This window comes from Artemia sp. Qi Xiang Cuo, chromosome 15 (genome assembly GCF_049724085.1).
Source record: "Artemia sp. Qi Xiang Cuo chromosome 15, ASM4972408v1, whole genome shotgun sequence".
Taxonomy (NCBI): domain Eukaryota; kingdom Metazoa; phylum Arthropoda; class Branchiopoda; order Anostraca; family Artemiidae; genus Artemia; species Artemia sp. Qi Xiang Cuo.
The window spans coordinates 13,403,355-13,423,785 of record NC_142808.1 but is presented as its reverse complement, the minus strand read 5'-3'; the positions used below and the strand labels follow the sequence as shown (position 1 = coordinate 13,423,785).

The following is a 20,431-nucleotide window of genomic DNA, read 5'->3' as shown; positions in this document are numbered from 1 at the left end:
CCAATGCAGCCTTTATCGGACTGTGACTATGATAAAGTGTTGTATTATATTTCAAAAGAACCTTTTGCACATGATGGTTAACAAATTCACTGCCACGATCTGATTGAATTTTTCTATAGGAATCCTGTTCAAGAATACTTTCAATGGCCCGAGCAACTTCAACACCTCTCTTTGATCGTAGTGGAATGGCTAGGCATAGCGACTAAAGACACTGATTGCCATTAGAATATATTTGTAGGGTGCATTGTGACGCCGTTGAACTGCATCAAAAGTTAAAAGATACGTTTGCATAATATGCAGAGGGAAAAGGGCTTTAGTTTGTCGATATTGTTTACTGCAAAGTCTATGATTCCGATGTAGCGTGTAACTCGGCTCATTCTCTAGATAATCTTTTGCATTTTTCAATGTGGTGCCGGAGACAACTTTAGAAAGCGTTTTGGGAGAACTTAAACTCCCCGCTTCGCCAACATTTTCATATATACCTTTCAGAACTTCATCCATTTTGAACTTAAACTCGTAGTGTAATGTCCACTCCCCTTTTGCACACTGGTGGGCGAATCAATTCGTCTGCGCTTTTGACTAGCAGCCACAAGTGTCGTAAAATCTGTAGTGCTGGTATCTTCAAATATTGAATCTTCTTCTTTTTTAAATGGTGTTGTTGGAGGACTATATTCTCTTAGTTTCTTAAGAATTTGCTTATTGCCAATAAGACTTTTGTGAAAGTTTGATACACTTAGAAAGGCGCATAGACTATTCTCAAAGGTTAAGAGTCCTTAACGATTCGTCACTATATCACAAATTAAATCAACTTGATTATAACTTTTTCCCCGAATTATAATTTGTTTCCCTATGCTATCGACTTGAACTTGATCACCAGTTTACATCACGAGATAAGATAATATTCTTTTACTCTGTTCTCAATAGGACAGTCGCAATAGGTTTCCAATTTTCAATACAATCGAATTCAATTCCTTCTCCTTTGATTGTACAGAATCTTGAGATGTTTCTGGTTTAGAGGGATCGGCGACGGGTCTCTCACGATAAGGTCTATGTTTGTCCATACGTCGCAATGCATCTTGAAGTAAAAGCAGTTTTTTATCATCGGCAATATTCTCATCATTAATGAATTTGTTTAGATTGTCTTCAAAATGTTCGACGGGCGAGAGGACAAGTTCAAATGGTGTCAATTTATAGGGTTTTGCCATTCTCTAGAGAAAACTGTTTACAAGTCCTGCGATTATTGGCAGTAAAAGTGTGAAAAAGCTACCGCCTGCTTGAAGGAGTCGCTTTCTCTTAAATTTTTTTACCTTTTTTTTTAAATGCAAGGCACGTACAGTGGAAAGATGTTGCTTTATCTGTTGTCTAAAACCTTCTGGAAGTTGAACATTGTTCTCAGTTAAATTTAAACAAAATTCAGCTCTTAGATTAATGAAATCATTGTCGACACCAGGTTTGAGTATGGCTTTCCTAAGCAAGGGTTTTGAAGTGCTTAAACGGAAAATAAATGCCGTTGTTCGTGTAGTTTCTTCAGTGTCATGATAGCGACTAATAGCCTTTTCTACTGTTCACCAGAAGATATACTGTAATTTCATTGTCGAAAATGTCGGTGACTACACGTAGATCCTCGGGTGTGCTCTGATTAAGATCCGGCAAAATGTAACCATTAGGTTTGCTAGTAGCTTGTGTGTACACTGACAACATAAATTTTGGGGCGCCGGGGTATATCTGTTTATCGAGAGTTATTAGTGAGCTAGAATCCCGAACGACTCGATAGATAATATAGATAGTGCAATTCAAAGCAAGGGTTCGCATACATTTGCTCTGATGAAACAGATTGTGTAGAACCAGGGTTATGGAAATGTGCTCATGATGAGATCGGACAGTGAACAATTGTAGCATTTCCTGTGAGAACTGTTCAATGGATTCAGCCAAATCATCAATAATCAGCCACGAGCTTGGTTCAATACTATTGAAAACATTAAGTCATCTTATGAATGGTCTTGGTATGGTAGCGACAATAGCATTTATTTTATCACAGGACTCTTACCAAATACTATAACACTAATAGATTTTTTTCAATTTTTCTATAAACATTTATCGCAATTTTGAATTATTCTAGCTAAAAGCGTTGTTTTCCCTGACATTGAGGGTCCTCACAGAAATGATCTGAAGGGTGTTTTAAATTGATACATGCTGTTGACAACAGTCGGACTATGACTAACTGTAAATCATATGTGTCCAATGAATAAGTAGTAATTTTCCCATAGATCTATCTATTCAAGAACAACAAAAACAATATTTCATGGCAACATTTATTGAAGCAATATGATAACACTTGTTCAACATGACACTTGGTCAACATGAAAACTCTATTTGTTCAACAAGAACAATGATAACACTTATTGTCTTTAAACACTTTTCTGTACAACACTTTTCTGTACAACACTTTTCTGTACAACACCTTTGTCCATCTACAGCACTTTTTATACAACAACAAAATACACTTGGAACTAGCACAGTTGAACATTACAGTGAATTTAAAGGTAGGACCCCCCACCCCCGGGAGCCGGCCGCGGGAAGGGTCCCCCACCCCACCGGGAGCCGCGATGGAAAAACAATAGTTGTCATCACTGCTATAGGTGAGTGGTGGTGGTTAGTTATTGGGCTAGATGAGTTGGATAGTTAATTTATGAAAGGTTAAGTGGTGATGGTTAGTGCCTGGGTTAAATTAGTTTATCAAGACCAAATTGATTACGATAGTGTACGCATTCAACTTGATTTGAAATACGATGGTGACCATGGGGCAGGACACTCACACCATTCTCGAGCACATAGACCTTTTCAGATATACATGACATTGCATTTTTTTTCTACTCTCACAGTATAATTTCTATACTGTAGAGAGCGAATTGCAAGCACTTGTGCTCTTGCAAGCACTAGGCTACTTTCTACACAGTCTCTGTACACACTAATGTTAAAATTGCTCTTTACAAAGTGTGTAGGCACCCCTTTACATGTCTTCTTTTCATCCCCAATATGTGTTTCCACGCAATAAGCCTTGGGACCCAGGAACACCCCCCTTGATATCACATCATTCCCCGTCTCTGATTTAAATTTTAGTACTTGGTTGGGGGCTTGACGTTTCAGCAACTTGGGGTAGAAGGATGGATTCCAGTTGGTGAAATCCATCCGCGAGCTGATGTGCACCCCATTTTGCAAATCACCCAATAAATCTTCAGTCCCATTTACCTTTAACAGCAGAGAATCTGTATCACCATAGTAAACTTGAACCTCCCCCTCCCGTGGCCATTGAACCTTGCACACATTATAAAAGAACGACAACATGAGCTTTTTTGAAATTTCTAGTACTGAACTACCTCCTGCAATATTCTTGTTCAGTACTACATTTCGCTTTTTCCTGTGTAGAAGAACCATGCCGGCCTCTATGCTCGTGAATGATGTAAAATTAGGGTCGGCAATAATTCGTGCACACTCTAGAGGGTCAGTCACGACGTGACAGCGAGATCTGTTGCGTACGCTTTCACACATTTTGCCAAACGCTGAATTTGGAATGAGCTTGTACAATTCCTTCTCTACCTTTGAATTTGCCCTAGAACGTTTATCGACAAAAGTATCGATAAACGTTTTCAAATAAGGTTTCCGATTGAACTGTAGGACCCGATGTATTTTAGTGACTTTGAAACCGTTGTTCACCATCCAGTGCAAACGCACATGGCGAACAGCAATATTCTCCCTAGGGTCCAAATCAGTGATCAGTTTCTGTTTAGAGGGGGGTCCAGTGCATCCCCCTATTCTCAACTAAATAATGGTGGTAGGGACTCAGCGAGTCCCTGGTCACGGGTCGATTAATACAGGGAAAAACAAAATCTTTGATTGAGTCTTGAAGGGCCAGCGGAATGTGACCGTCAATTTCAAAGAACCATCCTTGTGGCCCATTGTCCTCGACGGTGGTAATGTCAGGGAACTCACAAGGATTCTCAAGCCATTGATAGTTCCCACACGGCAAAGAGTAGTGGGACATTGCCGAGGGGTACAACGAGTTCATGTCCAAGAACACTGCACTTGACTTTACACCGGTGCTTTGTCCACTCGGATCGGTTGACAAGACGCGGTCCCCTTGAAAAACATACCCTCCCCTCATTAAACGATCTACACAAAGGTGTTGATCTACATCGGTGATTAGGCCTAGGTCCTCCTTGCTAATTTTTAAAACTGAATCCATTATTAAATTGGGTGTTGAAAAATATTATCCTATGTTTAGCCCAAACTCTGAATAAATCTGTTCTGTGTTCTTACAGACTATATCCAACAGAGTTAGAACGTCACTGGCCAAGTACAGTCTAAAATAATCCCACCCATTTTTACAATCCCCTTTGGCCCACACCTTCTTGGCAAACTCATAGTCCTCGACTGTGCATTCACTGTTGGTCAGTGAATTGTGAAAAGCTTCGATTAGAGGTAGTTTCTCCTCACTTAATCGAGCACCAGAGCAGTAATAATCATATGCATATATACCTTTGCTGGTTAATAAGTCATACATTTCACTGTCTGGAAAGTGCTGTTTAAGCAAGGGAAAGCTATCAAAAGTGTCGCTTTTCTGCACTTGAATTAGTTGACTTAATGATTTGGGGAAAAAACTAAAAGAATCTAAAAACCTAATTTTATTCCAGCACGTACGCCCATTATCCACTACCTGCCATTTCAGTTCGAGAAGCAATATCTTATCGGCCGATTTGGGAATAATGTTGTAGATAAACGAATTATTCATCCTTGGACTATCTACTCCCCCTCCCTCCCTGTGCATACGTGCCAGTGCCGGTAAAATAAATTTTAAGTCATAATTAGAGTTATGAATAAAAACTGGGATAAAAACTGTTGGTTAACGTTTAAATTACACGATTGATGCGCTACCCCCCTAAAATTACTACCCCCAGATGATATTTCCGGCCACAAGTGATCATGGTCTCTGACTTTCCCCCTCCCCCCTCTTGGTCCTTTAGTCCCCTTATCCTCCGCGACCCAGTACCCCTTAACACGAAAACATCAGTTGATTTATTTAAATCGTGCGATGAGAAATCACGATACACACCATTGTCGACTGCGTATTTTTCACGAGAAACATAGCGTCCTACTTTGCGCTGAGCAGATTATACAGTTCTAGATGGATACACTCGGTCCTTTACAAGATTTCAACTATTTCTAACAACCGCATGGTGTTAGAATTGTCTCTTTGCGCATGAGCATATGACACTGCAATGGCCTGGTGTTCTTTGATACGGTTTGTATATTGTGGATCGTTCACCTCTACTAGCTTATCTTCGCAGTCTAAAGATATTTTGTTGCATTGGAGAAGGGTATTTTGAAAATTTTTAAAACGTTGAATGGCCCTATCCCCTGAAACCGTTTGAATGTCGTCTACAGTGTCTCATGTGCCCCGTAGTTTTATATCACTACGGAATCTAGATAGGCATGTTGGACAGTAGAGACATACCCCCCGCCCCGTTTTACCCTCCCCCACAACTCTACTAATGTCAGGGCTAGGGGTAAAAATGCCGATTGCGTTAGGTTCACTAGGTGGTGTATATAAAAAACAAACCCAGTGTTTAACCAAATCAACTGACGGGCCCCTTACGGGGAATACCACCCCCTTCTTTTTTGAACGAGTCCCATCTTTAAATTCTGTTATGTATTGTACCACAGTAACGCCAATATTTAAATGGGCATTGACCCTTTCAAAAATGTCAATGGATCTTAGTGTTACTGGGTATTTTCCTTCTAAGCATGAAAAATCTACAACTGTGACATCGGACCCTTCCTTCCCATGTACTGCCCAGTGATCCAAATTCGTCTTAGTTGCGTAACGAGCTAGCGACTCGAGTGCTGAGATGATGAAAGCATACCAGAAAGATATTTGACCTGTTTCAAAACAGATCTGCTGGACACCTTTACATCCTTCTAGATCAGGATTATATTTTAAAATTATCTCCCTGTCCCACACCCCACTTAAAATAAAATATTTATTTATTTTACAAATACTATCGCTTAAATTTTCAACAAATCAAAATACAGAACCACTCCCATTTTCGTTAAATTTATCAAGATGCACTATAATTTGTCCTACCCACTCACTAAAAACTCCCTCAAAATTTTCTAAATTTGGATAAATTACGCGCATCTCGGAATGTATAAAATTATAATAAACCTCGCTTTTTCCCTCATTAAAATAAAAAACCTTTAAAACAATAGAAACCTTAACTTAATCCCTACCCCCCCCCCCCCACAACTGAATTTGGTTCTCCAGTAGTGGACGAATTTTATCTACAGAGGCGTGCACTATTTCTACAGGATCAAAAACAAAATTTCCCCCCATAAGTGTATTAAAGGGATCCCCAAACGTTGCAGTGAAAACAACTATATTATTTAACATTGTATTGGACAAAAGAAAATCGGGGGAAGATGTACCCCCTCCCCCTAGTTGTTCAACAATATTCGGGCCATGTTCCACTTCAGTTGTTTGAAGTGGAAGTAGGTAATCAGTGGGGGATAGAGGAGGGTTCCCAGTGAAATCATCTAAAAGTTGTAAAGGGTTCAGGCTCAAGTCCCCCTGTTCAACTGTGCTAGCTTTTGCATTAAAAAAATCATCTGAAAACACATCAATATGATCTTGTACTTAATTGATATCATCCCATGTTTATTTGTCTTTGAGGTCCACTGCCTCGTCTTCCCCCTATTACCTGGACGGTTGCTATGGGACGCAAACGCACACCTATAAATGAAAAATAGCTTAACTATAATCTAAGATATTACATAGAAGGTTTTTTTTACGCGGCGCATCCTGCGGTGCTTTCCTGGCCCGCGGTGCATCCCTGCGGCGCTTCTCGGGCCCACGGTGCTTCAAGCAGCGCCTCCCGCAGCGCTTCCCAACCCTCTTTCTCATAATGCCCATCAAAATTTTTCTCTAATTCTCGCGCGAGTGTTCCAGGCTGCAACCGTTAGCTTGAATTCCCCCTCACTAAAATAGCAATATTCAGTGTAAATTAGAACGTCAATATGTGACAGATGGAATAATCTCTCTTAAAACTATATGAATGGAAATTAAAAGTTCTAGTGCGCTTTTTAAGCGACCAAAAAGATTCGAGGGCAACTAGGCTCCCCCTTTTCAGCAATGTCATAAATAGCAATTATTATTTTTGGTGGTATAACTTGTTTCGCTCTTACATAGAATTCCAATTTCCTAACTTTGCAGACAATTCACAGCTAATACAATAGAATTATGTTAAAAGCATTGAAAGCCTAGACTTGGCGGCCTAACCATCGTTAATGATAGAACAAAACCGGAAATTGAGATGAAACAGATCTATTTATATGCTTGTTCGGAGAGCTTATGTCAAAGATTAAAGCAAGATAATATTCAATTGTGAACGGAATAGCATTTTGAGTTTCAATGGTATCTAAACTATATGTGAAGCGATAGCAACAGAGAAAAGAGTGGTTTCTTTGCAAAAAATACATTTAGATATGTAATAGTGGTTAATATATCGCAGAGATAAGTTTATATTGGGATTGAAAAAGAAAAAACATTGGAAGAAATAGATAGGTAGGAAAAAAATGCTTACATTTGCATAATCCGCCTGGGCTTGGGTGCCCAAAGGACCAGGTAGTGCATGTTGGAGGGTAACCTCCTGACCTAGAGTTGATAGGGCAGCGATTAGAGGTCCAGGTAATGGGTGTTGGAGGGTGGAGGGACCGGTGACGTTAATTTATTTCGCAGGAGCTGTGACTTGTGGAGCCGGGACAGGGGCTGGTACAGACGGCTGCACTTGGGCAGGTAGTGTGGAGCTGGGGGGTTTTGGCCGACGAGCATAATGTATAACTGAGGCTCGATTAAGAGTGGCTTGCATAGATGGCTGCACTTGGGCAGGCAGCGTGGACCTAGAGGGTTTTGGCCAGCGACTATATTGCATGACAGTAGCCTTCGCAGGGGGCGCATTATTAGCCCTTGCTTTCTTCGTGGGTGGCGGCGAGGATCATTCTTCGCTATTTGCGCCAGTCATAGGTCTCATCGATGTAGGGGCTGCAAATTCTTCATGATTTGCCTTAAAAAAGAGAAGAAAATTAGTATTAAAATAATTTCCCCCTTTTTACAGAAAGAAAATTATTAACTATAATTTTGTTTAGAAAAGTATTTATCTCATTTTAGTAAAGCAAAAAACCCATATTCTCTCCCCCTAAATTTAGGAAAATTAAACCACCCTAGGTCTACCCTCTCATTGTGTTAATCATGAGTTTTATTCAAGCGAAATGCATATCTTACTACCTTTTGTTCAAATGTTATAGCAAAAATCTCTAAATGACAAAGAAACAATTATCTTTTCTATTTTGTCACTAATAAAAGCGATAGCCCCCTCTCCCAACAAAAATCCTGGATTAGCATCAGGGAATATAAAAGAAACTTTATTGAAAGCTTGAAAAAAATTAAAAAAATGGCTAGAGACAAAATACATATATTTACACATTATTTTTCTTGTCAATGGGTGTACATGTCTACACGCCGAATCCCCCTTTACTTTTACGTAATTTACTTTACAATGATGTCGGTAGAATTGAAGGCATTGCCCTCCTCCTTTTACATAATTTACTTACAAGTAAGCTGTTAGAAGCGCTGTATTGCCCCTCCTCCCCCCTTTTACATAATGTCCTAAATATATTGTTAGCAATTATTTTGTTTAAAATGCATTTCACTACTTCTCCGGCAAATACAGGTTACGAATCCACAATCTAATTATTGCCTAAAATCGTTTTAGTTTGACAACCAGAACAATCCTTTTGGCTAGAGCGATACCGTGAACACACAGGAAGAGGGGATGACAAGCTAATTATATGCTTGTGCGGAGAGCTTATGTCAAAACATAGCGGGTTAATAGTTAAGAGATAGGCAGAAGTTGATAAGGCTTACAGAAAGGCCAAATTTACCGAAAAATTATTTCTATCGAAAAGGTATTTGAGGGTAAAAGAATATATTTACGTTTTGCATTGAGTATGGATTGTTGGGGGGGGGATTTAGCTGGAAATATAGAGGGAAGGAATTTATCGAAAGGGTATTTCTTTTTGCAAGAATTTGGGATTGTAAGACAATGGGGGGGATATTGTTAGACCCTAATTCGAAAATAACTTGTTTCTCTACTTCCATACAGGTTGTGTAGGCCTAGCTTAATTATCGCATCATTGTGTTTTAATTTTGACGGAAGAATAGTTCCGTTGACCACGTTTGTAAAGCGGAAAGGGTGTCAGCTAATTATAGGCCTCACATTGGAGTCTTGTGTCAAAACAGAGCGGGTTAATAGCTAAAAGATAGACAGAAGTTGATAGGCTTACAGAAAAAATTAATTTGAGAAAAGATATTTCTTTTTGTGGTGGTTAGGTTTCGATGGTAAAAGAATATATTTTCGTTTTCATTGCAATGTGATGTTTGTATTAGAGTGGGGGGGAGGGGGATTTAGCTGGAAATATAGAGGGAAGGAATTTATCGAAATGGTATTTCTTTTTGCGAGAATTTGGGATTGTAAGACAATGGGGGGGGGGGTTTGAGGGTAAAGGAATATATTTACGTTTCGCATTGAGTATAAAGATTATTTGGTGGTTAGGTTTGTTGGGCGGGGGTTTGAGGGTATAGGAATATATTTACGTTTTGCATTGAGTATGGTTTGTGGGGGGGGGGGGTTTGAGGGTAAAGGAATATATTCACGTTTTCTAGTGACTATAAAGATTGCATGGTTTGGGGGGGGGTGGGGGGGTTTGAGGGTAAAGGAATATATTCACGTTTTCTAGTGACTATAAAGATTGCATGGTTTGGGGGTGGTGGGGGGGTTTGAGGGTATAGGAATATATTTACGTTTTGCATTGAGTATGGTTTGGGGGGGGGGTTGAGGGTAAAGGAATATATTTACGTTTTGCATTGAGTATAAAGATTGTTTGGTGGTTAGGTTTGTTGGGGGGGGTTGAGGGTATAGGAATATATTTACGTTTTGCATTGAGTATGGTTTGTGGGGGGGGGTTTGAGGGTAAAGGAATATATTTACGTTTTATCTGAATATACTGGAGGGTGACCAAGGAAAATTCCTTTGAAAATAAAAATGTACTTACATTGCTAATTGCGGCTGCCAAGGCCTCAAGCTCATCAATTATGTTAATTGTTCTATCCATTGTGTCAAAATACTTTCTGATAATTGAATCACATTGCATGCCCGTTATATACGAAATCTCAAGGTCAAATTGTTATGTAAACAAAGCCCTCTGATTCGCTGAGAAGGGGGATCTAACTGTTACCTTGGAAACTCATAACATTTGGCTTGAACAACAACAACAAATACTGTTTCCTGGAAACTCGTAACACCTGCATCGAACAACAACAACAACACTGACCCCATTAACCACGTGTTCTCCCTAATGACTCTATCGCGTGCTCAAAACAACAACAAGAAATACTGTTTCCCGGAAACTCATAACATCTGGCTTGAACAACAACAAGAAGGAAGTGACAAAGTTCCTGTTTTTCCATTCTCACTGACAAAATCCATAAAACCATCCATAAAAACAGACATAAATGTGACAAAGCTCCTGTTTTTTCACACTCACTGACAAAAACCATAAAACCATCCATAAATGTGACAAAATTCCTGTTTTTCAAATTCTCACTGACAAAAACCATAAAAACATGCATAAATTATGTCCTGATCGGAGATATTATGGCATCTCTACTCATATTTATCTAAACCTCTCACTGAAAGCTAGAGAATTTAGGCCTAAAATGCTATATTTAAGTTCATTCCCTCCCTCCCTCCTCCAAATAAAGATGGAGTGACTTCGCCCTAATAGTTTGAACGAAACTATAGACTACTAAGAAATTTCAAATGATTAAACTTATTGACATGAGGCAAATGATCTATAATAGTCATGTAGCCTACTATTTGGGACCGTATTTGGGACATGTATAATGGAACCGAGCTTCGCTCGCTCCGTGGTTATTGATCATTTAATAAGATTGTTCGTAATAAGGTACTTGTTAGCTTTCCGATGTAAAAAAGAAGTATCTAAATAGAGAAAATTTGCTTTTCCGGGGGGAAGGGGGATTGATTTTTGAAAAACATTTTCATATGAATGACTCGCAGATTTTCAGACATACAACACCGTAATATTTTTATTTTCAACAGCAAGTAAAAAAAAAATGAAATTAAAGTTGTTTTGCGAAGGAGATTAAAAAAAAATTCTTTTCACCGAGCGAAGCTCTGTCTCCTGGAACTATTTAATGAAAAACATTAGCATATAATATGAAAGGTTTACAAAAGATTAAAGACTGATAATACAACTGTATCACCATATGCCAAAGTACTACTGTACAGGGTCGTCAACGCTTTGAAATAAACTGTACCAGTTTTCTGACTAAAATTGCACCACGAGAGATTAATTTGTACCATATGAACAGAAGCGTTCAAAATCATCCATAACAAGAAAAAGATTTTGGATAAACTAAAACTCGAAGATATCCAAATTAGAAAGCAGCAAGTAAAACCAAAATGACTGGAAAATTTGTATTGTACCAAACAATTTTCAAATTCACAAAATTCTAAACTGTACCAAAAAAGTAGGATTTTACCGCGTTGTCAACGCTTTTACTGTACCACAGTATCACTATGTCACCGTTTTCTTCGTCTTTTTTGATATTAGGGAGAAACGAAATCAACTACATCACCTGTTCTAAATTATTTTGAAACTTCTGAGACCCGAAATATTGACGAAAGAAAAACAAACAAAAAAAACTCACTTCTCAATCACAGGTTCTAGCGCCTCTTTTAAATGATTCAAAAATACTACTTTTTTATCCGGATGTTTAGCAACAGCATCGTTCAGGGTGTATATTTCTTCTTCCTTAAAAATTTTAAATTCTGGAAAATAAAACTCCTGGCAAATCTCAGCTCACTCATTTGCATTTGCCCAGTCATTGTATGCAGTTTCTAAGACTTTTGACCCAATCTAAATAAGAAATACAAAGTTAGAAATCAGACTCTGCTACAACTTTGATTATTAGCATTAAATATTGTTACAAGAAAAACAAGAAGAAAAGAATATTAACAAAAGAGACAAATCAACAGATTTCTTTAGGAATGTTGACAAAAAAGGAGTAAAAAAAACGATAATTTTAGAAAAAACTCTAAAAAACACCAGCATCAAATGTCAAAGGAAGATTCGGACCTTTTAAGGGCCTCAAAGGAATGTTCGGACCTCTCAAAAACCTCAATGGAATTCTCGGACCTGCATGGGTCCTAAAAGGAATAATCAGACCTCTTAAGGACATAAAAGGAATGTGTTTACCTCTTAAGGGGCCTCAAAAGAATGCTCGGACCTGTCAAGGACCTCAAAGAAATGTTTGCACATCTTAAAGACCACAATGGAATGTTGAGATCTCTTAAAGGCTTAAAGGAATATTTGGACCTCTCAAGGATGTCAAAGGAATGTTCGGACCTCTCAAGGCACTCAAAGCAATGTTCGGACCTCTCAAAGACCTCAATAGATCGTTCGGACCTCTTAAGGCCCTAAAAGGAATATTCGGGCCTCTTAAGGACCTTAAAGGAATGTACAGACCTCTCAAGGACTTCAAAGGAATGTTCGGACCTCTTAAGGACGTAAAAGGAATGTGTGTACCTCTTAAGGCCCTCAAAAGAATGTTTGGACCTCTCAAGGATCTCAAAGGAATGTTTGCACCTCTTAAAGGCAACAATGGGATATTGGGATCTCTTAGCTTAAAGGAATATTTGGACCCCTCAAGGACCTTAAAGGAATGTTCGGACCTCTCAAGGCACTCAAAGGAATGTTCTGACGTCTTAAGGACCTCAGAAGAATGTTCAGACCTTAAGAAAAATTCTCTGAAAGCAGTAGTAAATTATCACTATGAATTTCCTTTTATAACAAACAATTATGCAATTCTCTGAAAAATATAGCACAAACAATTTTTGGATGATGATGAACTCCCTGTACACTTGTCTATTATTGGCTATTGCTCGATTTACTTATATTTTTATGCTTATCTAACATACGACAAGAAAAACACGATACTTAAAAAAAATCTACTACTCCTATAATAGTGTGTGTGGAGTTTTCTTTTCTTTTAGTGTTTAAGCTTTTAGTCGAAAATCAGGCAAGTATATAGAGTGGGGAGAGCCTTTTTACCCGTGCCCCCTAAATCTGAAGAAATTTACGATTTTCCAATATTTTCGTATATTTTTCATGTAAGTTACCTGTGTCACTATCTTTTATTAGCAGAAGATTCAGCAACTTTGTTGCTGACTTACTGGCAGGTAAACGTACTGACAGATCGAGTGGGTCTCACAAAGCTACTGGCCAAATAATTACCATATTCAGCAGCTTTGTTGCTAAATTACTGACAGATCAGGCGGGTCTTACAAAGCTTCTGGCCAAAGCATAACAGAAAATTCAGCAAGCTTGTAACTGGATTACTGGTAGATCATCGTGCAGACAGATCGAGTGGGTCCCACAAAGCTTCTGGCCTTCCAGGAAACAAAAAAGATTTCACATGCCTTTTAGACTAAGCGAAGTTGGACTGGTTATTCTATCAAGCACGGATCTTATTTTGCCATTAAGGCTACGCTTGTCAAAGACTAACAACAGTTAAAACCAATTAAAAATGTAATATTTATTGATCCTTAAATGTCATAGGGTTTCCCTTTTATTCTAGGTGATGCCACAGTAGAAATGTCACTCTCAGGCCTAACAGAACCAGGACTCCCTTTACAAAAATACGTTTAATTTGAGTTTTTTTCATTAGTTAGAACGCTTTACGTCTGAATTCAATAAGATTGTAACTCGATTTATGCATCTTTGAACAGTTTAGTCCTAAATATATACTTTCAGTTTTGAACAACTAGGTGTCTCTTGCTACAATATTTCTAGAAGAAAAACAGGGCTTATTCAAGTCAACACAAATAACTCTGATTATTCACCTGAAATGTTCTTACTGACACGGACAAATAAAAAAAAATTAAACAACTTCTGCATCAAGGCTTATCAAGCTAAAAAAATATGAGCACTGCAACATAAAGAACTGCATTAGCCAAGTGGTTGGCATGGTATACTTGAATTGTCCGTAAGCGTAGGGGTTCGAGTGCTGATTATTTGTTTTGGAAAGGGGGGCTCGACTCAGCTCTAAATGGGTATCTGTGGAAATCTGGCGGGAAAACGCAGGAAGCATCGGATGATTTGCTCCCAACCACGCATTACACCGCCGGCCCAAGGCAGAGATTCAGGGGATCAGTACCTGCGCTACCGCAGACCATTGGGTCCGCATGCAAAAAAAGTTGTTTTTTTTTATCACAAGAGCAATTATGAGCAAGCCTTTATTTTACTTATTTTTTTATCTCCACTTGTATTAAACCGCAAAAATTTTAATTCATATATTTTATAAGGCAGTTGGTAAATAAACCAATTGCTATCACCAACTGGCTATATTTTTGCAGTCTAAAATACTTTCAGTTAAGCATTAGCCAAAATTTAAGGCAAAGAGGGAGTTGGGGGGAGTGACAGCCACACTCATGTACATGTACATAATCTCTGTTAATTTTGAGTTTTAATGTAACTCTTCACTTTCATCTAAAAAAAAAATTGTTTCTTTAATTTAATCTCTTAAAGAATGAGAAAATTATACTTTTTTTGACGCAAAATAAAAGCACTGCCACTTCCTATTTAAAATCATCTCCTTGTTAGAATATTCACACAGCTAATGGCCCTAATCACGATTTTTCTCTGTCATTTAAACAAAAATATCGTTTAGAACGGATAGCTAGATCAAAATTTTGTTAAGTTGACATAAAAACAATGAGATGGCTCATCAATGAGATGGCTCATGAATATATGGCTCAAGAATAGATTTTGTTAAGTTGACATAAAAAACAATGAGATGGCTCGACAATGAGATGGCTCAAGAATAAATGGCTCAAGAATAGATTTTGTTAAGTTAACAATAAAAAACAGTGAGATGGCTCAAGAATAGATTTTGCTAAGTTGACATAAAAAACAATAAGATGGCTCGTGTATATTTGGCTCAAGAATAGATTTTGTTAAGTTGACATAAAAACATTGAGATTGCTCAAGAATAGATATTGTTAAGTTAACATAAAAAACAATGAGATGGCTCAAGAATCAACAACCTGCCCACCAGAACACAACGTTAAATAGGCATCCAAATATGGCTCAGCTGGGTGGAGTTTGATCTCGCTCCTGTTTTCCCGCTGTAGGTTTCTTCAAGAATGTGCCAACTACCCAGTCCACCCCCCCCCCCCCGGAGTGGCTTGAGGAGCATGAGTTTTTTGGGTTAGATTTTCTAAAAAGTACATAGTAGCTATAATAAGTGAGCTCTTAAAAAACAAAGTACACCCAATTTGTTTCTTTATTTTATTCCCTTGTTTTTCATAAGCCTCATCTTGCTTCATATTTTCCTTACCATCACATTCCAAACCACAAGGACGTTAGAAAATTCTGGTCTCTTAAGCAGTCCACAAGGTGTGAAGAGAAAGGATGGACACAAAGGATTAAGCTGGGATCAGACAATAAAGAACGATTTAAAATTAATCTTTCCAATGGTTTTTTAGTGGATTTTTACTTTGACAGCAAAGGGAAAGTGACAGGGACTACATTCAATAATTCACTGTGTTTGGGGCTTTGGGAGGGTTTAAAAAGGAACGCTTTGAATAGATTGGGAAGAAAAAGGAGCGTGCTTGACTATGTTAGCCTCAGACGGCTTGGTGCTCCAGTGAGTTGTTAGTAGTAGTGGATTGTGCTAAAAAGTTAAGAGCCCCTAGTAATGACGACCGACACCTTCCTTGTGACGTAGCAGGCTAACAACACGCCCCCTAAATATTTTAATAGCTTGCTGTCTTTGTTCTTTGGTTCCATAGCGAAGAACTTTCAGAATATAGAAGTGGGCATATTTAGACTTCACTATTAGCATAAGATTATTCTTCAGCTCGTCGAAAACTGTCTGCTTAATTGACAGTGGGGCACTGGCAACTATGCACTCAACAACACGCACTGTATCATGAGCAAAAATAAGCTGAAAAACGAAAAGCAGATGAAAATATTTTTTAAATTTAAAAATAGCGTCCCTACGATGGATGTGCTATATATTTTATTCTAATTTTATTACTACATTATTTCCCTTCCTATTAAATAAATTTTATTTTTAAAACATTTCTACCATCTATATTTCTAGTTAAAAAATTTCATTAATACAGTTTCTATTAAATAAAGTGTTTTTCTGTAAGATTTCCTATATTACTTTATTTTCTATACAATAGAGCCACAATTATCCGAGCCCCGGCTAACTGAGCTCCGGTTTAACCAAGGTATTCTACTTGCATAATTGCATGTCCTGATAAAGTAAAATGCCAATTATTCAAATATTTTGCTAATTATCAGTAGCTAAGTAGAACCGGTTTCTTCGTTAGTTTCTTTCAGCTTAGCGCAGGACAAGACAAAGAGAAGTGACAGAATAGATAGGAAATATAAAATTTGGGCTTTATAGTTGCACATTAAGGGGGGGGGGGTTAATTCATACCCTTCAGATTCACTATTAGCATAAGATTATTCTTCAGCTCGTCGAAAACTGCTTGTTTTATTGGCAGTGGGGCACTGGCAACTATGCACTCAACAACACGCACTGTATCATGAGGAAAAATAAGCTGAAAAACGAAAAGCAGATGAAAATATATTTTAAATTAAAAAATAGCCTTCCCTACGATGGATGTGCTAGGAAATATAAAATTTGGGCTTTATATTTGCACATTAAGGGGGGGGCAGGGTTAAGTATTCAAACAGTGTAAAGTTATAAAACAATTCTTACTTCATAATATGCAGAATAATTGTACCTAACACATTTTGCATGCAGATCTGCTATGCTTCCCCCCCCCCTTATTGTACAAATATATAGCCGAAATTTGATTCTAAAGTATTATATTTTCATCATATTTTGTGATATTTTAGTTTGATTAGTCACAGAAACAGGTTCTACCTAGATAAAGAACTTAAATAAGGCGCTATAAAAGACAAGTACCAAAATATTTCATTTTAGCAATTAATCCTCTATTATTATCTGGCAGCTGAACAATTTTTTTAGACAACATTATGCTGAGATCACGACTTTTTTAATTCATATATTGTAGTGTCTGACGCCAAGATAGGTGACGTAATCGTGATTTTATAACCAGGGACATTCAACAGATTAATCTTTTTTGTCTTTGTATGACGTCATTTACGGTTGTAACAACATATTATATATGCCTCTATATGTCATGACGTCATGCACTAATATAAAAGGATGCAAAGGGTCAATTGATCTCAGTATGAATTGATACCGCAATAAATATGCACTTGATTCAGAGTTTAACCTCACCCAGTAGTATATAAGAATCATTAACCACTTCGAAAACCTACTCTCATCAAGAATTTTAAACAATATCAATGGGTTTTTTCCTAAATTTAGGAAATATGTTTCTAGATCTTGGAACCCTCATAAATTGAAATTGAGCTAAGTTGTAAAGTTAAAAACAGTTTTCTTGTACTTCACTGAAGCAGAAGATCAGTTTTACAAGGTTTCACTTTCATAACAAAAAGATTTTTAAAGGTCAATAAAGGTCATCGCCCTCTAGAGGGAGAAAGAGTGGAAGTAGGTACTTCAAAACACCTTACCGGTACTTTCTTTACCCTGTGGACCCATGCCTGGAACTGGATGGTTCATTTTCTTAACATAACCCCTTTCCAAGACAGCAAAAAGTAGCTAATTTAGAGTTTTACCTTTTTTTTAATCTTAAGTTTAATATGACCGTTACTTTTCTTTGAAAAACTTCTTTTTGGGAATTTTATTTTTTAATTAATTAAATACAAGAGCAAGAATATACCTGTGTCTTCTATATTTATAACTAATTTACATCACTCTACTGCAAAATAAAATAAACAGTTACCTGGTATCAGTGTAGTGGAGGGAGCCAAGCCTTTCTCTATAAAGGCATTCAGGTTCGAATCCCGCATGGTACGAGGATATTGCGTTAAAAATATAAGAATTTTTTGCTTATATGATACTGATTTTATGTGGAGGGGGATTTTCCGTGAGGATGGGACTACCTGGAGGGAACTCGTCGGGGAGGCGTGTACTTTACTTTGGATGAAATCTTCACTGAAGTTTCCCGTGAGGGGGGGGGGTATATTTCATGGAGACTGAGCCAGATTTACTTGCATTATTTGAAAAACAAACAGAAATGAAATAGAAAAAACACGTTTTTTTAACTGAAAGTAAGGAGCAACATTTAAACTCAAAACAAAGAAAAATATTCCGTATATAAAGGTTTGCCCCCTCCTCAATACCTTTTTCTTTACACTTAAGTTTGGCTGTTTGTCCCAATTTGTAAGAACTGCTACTGAAACGCAGGGGCCGTTTAATTAAGATAATATAAGATTTTATTAAATATAAATACGCATACAATAATAAACCGACTCTGATACTCCCCCAAAGGTTCCTTGGCCTGTAACTAGGAAGTATATACAAATCACAAACTTAGAGAACAATAGCCAATTACTTACTGACAAAAAAAAACTCAAACATCAACAAAGCATAACGTAAATCATTTTTGAACATATTATTTTCAAATAAAAAAGGTGATCTTCATACTCTTATACCCTTCATACCCTTCAGTTGAAAAAACTTGTTTTTTTGTTATTTAATAATAAAAAAAACAAGTTTTTCAGATGGAAGTAAAGAGTGAAGTTGAAACTTAAAACACCCAAAATGACCCCTTCAAAACCTCTGTAGCAAATATCTACAAAACTAATTTAAACATAGTAAAACAAAACATTTCAGTACATTTGTAGGATTTTGAAAAATTAGCTCTTTACTAAAAACACAAAAATTTAATGATTTTTGTACAGTGGGAACATAAAGCATTATAAGAAGTTTTTTGCAGCAGTAAAATAAGGCGTTTTCAGGTATATGCTAGAGGCACTTATTTTAACACGCTTAGAGGACTGAAGTACTGTAGATGAGCATTGTCCGAAGCACACTTGGGAAGACAAATGATAAGGAAACTGCAAATCTTAAGATTTCAAGAGGAAGGGAGAGATTTTATTAAGAGGTGAATTTTATGTAGGCTTCAAACAGTTTTAGATGATGTGGGTATCTCAAAATTGTCATTCACTGGCATTTTAGTTATGTTTGGCCAAAATTGTTATTTTGTGACAGAAAATTGTACTTTAATCAGGCGCGATCTCTTTCGTGTTTATGAGCCCTCCCCCGATGCTTATCAATGACTTCTGGTTCGATAAGATCACCCCTGGGAAACAGGAGACAACAGTAGTGCCACCCATACTAAAATGTGATTCCCCTCGATTTTGGATCTCGAAAATTCAAACAGCCATATCAGAATTTTCATTTCCTGGAATTTCGGTCATATTTAGGTCAAAATCAATGTTCTGTAATACAAAATTGCATACAACGGCACTTTTATTGCTTTGCAATCTGCTTAATATAAAAGGGCCTCTAAAAACCTTCTACGCCAAGATCCTTTTTTTTCATTGAGGACAATAAGCAATTATTATAAAAAAAACAAAAAAAACAACTAAACTTTAGACGATAAAGAAAATGGAAAGAAACACCCCCTAAATGGCTGCAATCTTGATGAAAATTACAGCTCATGTTCAGCATGTTCAAGAGCCCTATTTTTTCTAAAATCTCTCAATTTTCTAAAGATCTCATTAAACCTGGGTATCCTTCCTTTAAATCAAGATATTTGATTAATTTGTCCTTGGAGGAGCAAAACTATATGTATACAGAAGACACTATCCTGGAGAATCACTATCAATGGATTTTGATTTTGTTGGACAATCTATTGGCCTTACATACAAATAAGCCCATTTCAATAAAGCATTTTATAAAACACGACATTTCGGAACATCCACGTTGTCTTTTAAGCTTCTTACCATCTTTATCGTAGTCTGGAATATAATTATCCACACTAGCACAAATTATGAGGCACAATTATGAGAAAATATAGCACAGTAAATAGCACAGTGGCGACAAAAAGAAAACAGCACAATAAGGAGAATAGAGCACAATGACGAGGAAAATAAATATCAACTATTGATATCATATAACAAATCGTTGAAATATAAACTATTGATATCAGCTATTGCAGATAAATCTAACTTTCAGCATAACCACAAATTACGAAAAAGAAGAGAAAAAAAAATAGTTGAAATAAGGCACCTTCAACAGATGCATAAATTAAGAAAAATAAAAAGTTGAAATATCAACTGCTGTGATAAGCTATTGCTGATACATCGAACTTATTTTTAA

The 20,431-nt window shown here is 37.2% G+C and overlaps 1 protein-coding gene across 1 annotated transcript in view; it reads right to left on the bottom strand.

Annotated features, from left to right (window-relative positions):
* LOC148943354 (uncharacterized) overlaps positions 1-20,431 on the bottom strand; it is a 463,023-nt gene that overhangs the window by 425,985 nt on the left and 16,607 nt on the right. The window contains exons 4-5 of the mRNA XM_089101108.1: positions 15,932-16,141; positions 11,843-11,946 (exon numbers count right to left, since the gene is read on the bottom strand). Of these exons, the coding sequence (XP_088957234.1) occupies positions 11,843-11,946; positions 15,932-16,141 (314 nt within the window). The remainder of the gene's footprint in view (positions 1-11,842; positions 11,947-15,931; positions 16,142-20,431) is intronic.